We start from the raw sequence: 5,561 nt of genomic DNA, 5'->3' as shown, positions 1-5,561 counted from the left end.
AGTGGTGTTTCCTATATTTGTAGGGGTGGCTGGGGGGTGGAGGGTAGTCCGTTTAGCGTGCAATCGACTCGGGATACTTATAAGATACTACCATGATTTTTTGGTCCAAAAATAAATTAGGCCAAAAACCGGCCTTACCGACCCTCCCCCTTTATAAGAACTATTAATTATTTAAACAATTTTAAATACAAAATTTGAAGTTTGGCCTCTATCCTACGAGTCAATTTGTTATCGAAATCAACTAAGAATGTCTATCCGATATACACTTTTTGCCAAGACACTTTGCAAATTTACACTAATGATTTATTATTAAAATGAATTTCATAAACGAAAGCAGAACTTAACCGTTTTTTAGAATTAAAAAATAAATTAAAACTGCCTAACGGTAAAAACTTTCATTTTCATTAGTTTCAGTAATTATTTCTTTTTATTAATTTCATAATAGTCCATGTGAATTTTATTACAATTTAATTACAATGCCCCTACAAACGAAATTATTCGAATTACTCTCAGTCGCCTAAACATTTGGCCAGATTAGATGAAAAGTAGGGAAAACCACCTCCCGAGTTTAGCCGGGTTTTCAAAATTCGAGTACACAACCCGGTCGTACATCGTAGATGGTCACCCATCCAAGTGCTAGGGGGGCTCGAAATGGCTTGACATTTGGACTCTTCACGAGTCGAGATCATTTACCATGTATTTCTATGAAAATTTGTACGCACCGACATTTTAGATGTTTTTCCCAAACTTGCATAAAAAAGTTTAGTGTTGCGCAATAATTTATTCTGCACCTTGAAAGGGTAGTCGTGCGGAGCCGTGTACAAATATAAGTTATTAAAGCAAAAATGAATGTCGCGGTATCATATTAAACTTTTATTTACAAATAAAATAATTACAAGTAAAGCAGTGGGTCGCGCGCGAATCGCGCGTATGAGCTGCTACTGTGTCTAAAATGTACGTGGTTGGAACTGTTGTATCCTTGAAATAGGATTCCTAATTTTCAAATTTTTCTTACTACAAGACATTTTTTTAACATAAAAAAACAATGAAAGTAGTTAATCAGTAATAACATGCAGTTTTCACTTCACAAAGACAGTCCCTGGTACATGCGTCAGTCCCCTGTCGCAACTTTTCACAAAATCGTTAATAAATCCTAAACTACTGCAAAAGTTATGCGGCTGTTTGCAGTTTACGTTCAAACAAAGCATTATATCTAAGAGCATTAGCTCTTTTCTTTATTTGAAAAAAAATGCTCAGACAGTTTTGTATAGTCTAGTTTCCCACTAGTGGGGAAGTACCCATATAATAGATAAATTGTTGAAATTATTAGATACTGTAGATTATTGAAAAGCTTGTAAATCTATAAATTAACATGAATTTGTACAATATCCGAAAATCGTTCGACGATCACGTTTTGTAGGATCAATATGCGAGCTCATAGATATATAATTTTCATTAGTCAACTCTAATGTCACCATGATCGTAAAGCAATACTTCATGGTTTAGCCCCGCTTTACAAGCACCGAAAGGGCTACAATAATGATTTTTTAGATGCTCAGGACCCGAGGGAACTCTTTCTCCCTATATTCTAACAAAATGAAACTTTACAGGAATTATTCTTTCATTATATGGAATCAATCTTGCGAGTGCCTCGAAAAATTAAAAACTTGAAAATAAAGGTCACTTTGATCTACATACCCTTCAATTTAAAAACCGTCATCATTTAACTTGTGAATCAGGTCATCTATGCAGTGTGTAAAATTTGCAAATTCGAAAATTACTCGCTTATAGTCATTCAAATATTTACGTTTCTTACCTGTGTATCCTGTAGCGCAGGTGCAGACGTATTCATGCAACGATTTCAATGCGCAAGTTGCGCTGTTAAGGCATGGTGAGGAGTCACATGCGTTTGCTATTGGGATTTCACAAAGGCTGGCGGTGAATCCTACAGGACAAGAGCACGCGAAGGTTGGTGTACCACCGCTAATACTCTCGCGAACCCTACACGAACCTCCATTTTGACATCGAGGCCCAGTGTGACAAGGATTTAAGTATTGACAGTATTCTCCAACATACTTTGAGGTGCAACTGGAACAGAAAGTATTTCATAATACATTATCTTCAATCACTATTTCATAAATAGTAGCTGGGATTATTGATAATAACTATTGAAGATATTAAAAACTTAATTAAGATAAGTATATCTCATAATTTTCAGTATTAATGAGCGAGATATCATTTATTTGGAGGTTTGGCGCAAGTTTTTATTACTTTGAACGATAATTAAAAATCTACTTCTCAATTAAATTAAAAACTGAGAACTTTTTTCTATTTCATTAGTTGCTAAATCGAGGACAAAAAAGTCATCCACTTCTGAGAAAATAGAGAAGTCTTTGAGAAAATTAGCATTTATCCGAAGATTGCAGGTTCGGGTCTTGTCACGGTCGCCAGTTGTTTTTTTTTTTTTTTTATTCAATACTTGGGAAAATAGGGTTGTTATTGAATCAAGAAAATGTCACACTTAAACTTCACACTTTATTGTAACATAAGAGAAGAAAATAGGGGGTTAAGACTTGCACTTTACAATATAAGAGATCCCGCTCGTTTCTATCTTAGTTCACAATGTTGCTCGCTTCGATGCTCAACCGACACTCCCTTATTCTAGACGCTACCCGCACAACTACCCCACGATGCCCAACCTCCCACTCTTCAGGCCCCATTTTCATGAAGTGTTAAACCTCTTGTGCGTGACAATGTTTTTCAAATTCTGGGATTCTTCCAACTCCCAGACTCTTTTAAAACTACGGCGCCCTTTCTTTCATTAAACTAACATTCAACAATTTATGTCACTTTCACTTGACAAAATGGGCTTTTTCCGAAAATTAGTGGCGAAGTTCCTATAATTTCCAACATTAACGAAAGATGACTTTTGTTAATGAATACGATTTTTGGGCTTCAACCCTAACGACTAAAATCAACCCCTCTCTACCACGTAAATATGAATTTGTAAAAAAAAAAAAAATCTTTTAGAAAATTTCCTAGTGTCAATCGAGTCTCTGATTTTTGTTCTTCTTGAAAATACCCACTGCAATTTTTGGGCTTCAACCCTTAACGCCTATAATCAACCCCTCTCTACCACTTATATATTACTTTGTCAAAAAATAATCTTTTTGAGAATTTACCGGTGTCAATGGAGAGTCCGATTTTTGAGCTCCTCGAAAATACTTACTCCGATTTTTGGCCTCCAATACTTAACGTTAAAAAACAGTCCCTTGTTAACAATCAAACATGATTTTGTTCAAAAATAATGTTTTTCAGAATACTACAGTGTTACTAGAGTCTCTGGTATTTTTCGAATTTTACGGTGCTAATGGAGTCTCTGATTTGTGGGCTCTTCAAAAATGCCAACATAAAGGTTTAAGTTTTTATTAATGGGTTGGTGTTTTTGTACATAGGGGTGGTTTTTCTGAATTTTTGTGTGTTGCATTCGAGAGCCTAAAATAAACCCAAAATTCTGGTGTTCTTTTTTTCGAATTTGAGTTTTACATATGGGGTAGTTTTATTTTTAGTGGGGATGGTTTTTGAAAATTGGTTGTTGGTGTTTTCAAGAGCCCAAAAAGCCCAAAATTCTGAAGTGTTTGATTTTTTTTCTTTTAATTTTTATATAGTGGAAGTGCTAGCTTGATTCAAGTCAGCACCACCACTCGAAATTGGAATGTTCATAAAAAGTAGAATAATATGGACAGCGGTTTTTCTAGTATAAATTGTCATGCATTGAAAAGATGATGTGAAAATTATATAACCATTGAAGGCCTGTCTGCTATAAAAGTAGGTGGAGCCATTACCAGAATTAGGTGTTCCTTTTTAATTTAAATATTTTCCTAAAACCTGGATATGAACTTGGAAACTCACGAAGTCATATTTGCCGAACACAAAGGTGTACAAAATCTGCAATTTTAGGATGCTGTTACATGTGTAAAAAACATAAATTGTAATAATTTCTCCCGTTTATATATGGATCAAGTATTTACCACACATCTTTAACCTCATTTTTTTGTTTGAATTAAATATGAACATCTTCATCTTTTCTCAATGTTCATTATTTGAAATTCAAGTGCACACAATTCAAATGATAATTTTTATCGAGCGAAGTCGATTACTAACTGCTTTAGTAAGATTTTCTCACAAGATTAACTAGAAAACTGATAATTAATTTAGTAAGGCTTATTATTCGTAGTTAATAAGACTTCTTAATCTGTACTTTTTAACTGAATACCCATTATTCAAATTGAGGGAGTAGATGTCAAGTTTTCGGCAAAGGGTACACTTTTCTATATATTTCAATTCTTCCATTATTACTGCAAATATTAACCGATTTTCATTAATCTTTTTTTTTGCAATTTCTTAAACTTATGCCAATAAAGTAATTCTACTAATTAAAACTGAATCAAGCCATACCTTCCTGATTTCAGTTTTTTAACTGCTCTGCATCTCATAAGAATGAAAAGGTCATGATTTACGAACAATTCACTGCGCTCCATAAAGTCTGCATCGTGAGTTATACGAGGGTCGATGGAGAGTGCCTCGAGAATGCACATACGACTACACTGATGTCACTGCAATTTCTCTATATTGTTCTCTCCAATTTTTTTATTAAACAAAATATAAACATTTTATCCATAAACCGGCTTCGTCCAATCCGAGGGACTAATATTTAGATGACGTATACAAGAAATCAGATAAAAATATTCAAATTGCGGAAAAAAATCTTACATTCTGTTTTAAAACTCTAATAAATCCCCTTACCCGGGTAGAAATTGCCTCTTTAGGCCTAAACTAAATATTAGCTCTTACGAGGCTGCAGCCAGATTTTCTAGCTGAAAGAATCTAGGCTTTCCCTCTGCTGGCCCTCAACAGGTTATTGTCGTGTGCTACTTGATTTAAGTTATTTATATACTCACTTTTTAGCACTATATTTTTAAATTAAACTAAATAAAAGGCTTAATTCATGAAGATATATTTAAACAATAATTTCTATCAATTAATTATTTTTTGGAGGGGACTTTGTAAAGCCCTCCACAGGTAAAATGGGTAATACAGCTGTGAGTGCAACAAAGTACATTAATGTTCTTATGCTTAATTATACTTAAATTTAAAAAAGAAAAAATTTAGAAAAAAATACCGAGATGCAAACTTTTAAAAATTTCATTTTGTCTGAACAAATTTTTAACATTTGGCGCCTTAAAAATTTGTTAAGACTTTTTCTTAAAGATTGATTAAATTTGAAATCATTCAAGTACGTTTAAAAATCATATATAACTAATCGAGCTTCAAGAACCTTTTTTTCCTGATTTGTAAAGTATCGGATGAATGCCGTCAAGCATTTATGATATCGTACTCAACGTGGCACCGAGGCTATGGGGATTAGGCGTTTGACTTATAAGCGTACGTTCAATTATCGATGTACTTGAAGTTACGAACGTTCATATGAACGAAATTAAAGATTTTTTTCCCCGAATTTTTTTTTGCCTAAATCATTTAGGATGACAAAAAATGATATT

The 5,561-nt window shown here is 33.7% G+C and overlaps 1 protein-coding gene across 1 annotated transcript in view; it reads right to left on the bottom strand.

Annotated features, from left to right (window-relative positions):
• Nucleotides 1–5,561, bottom strand: part of LOC117180020 (neurogenic locus Notch protein) — a 385,864-nt gene that overhangs the window by 309,301 nt on the left and 71,002 nt on the right. The window contains exon 3 of the mRNA XM_033372298.1: nucleotides 1,817–2,088. Within this exon, the coding sequence (XP_033228189.1) occupies nucleotides 1,817–2,088 (272 nt within the window). The remainder of the gene's footprint in view (nucleotides 1–1,816; nucleotides 2,089–5,561) is intronic.

Source organism: Belonocnema kinseyi, chromosome 9 (assembly GCF_010883055.1).
Source record: "Belonocnema kinseyi isolate 2016_QV_RU_SX_M_011 chromosome 9, B_treatae_v1, whole genome shotgun sequence".
NCBI lineage: Eukaryota > Metazoa > Arthropoda > Insecta > Hymenoptera > Cynipidae > Belonocnema > Belonocnema kinseyi.
This window is presented reverse-complemented; position numbering and strand designations above follow the sequence as displayed.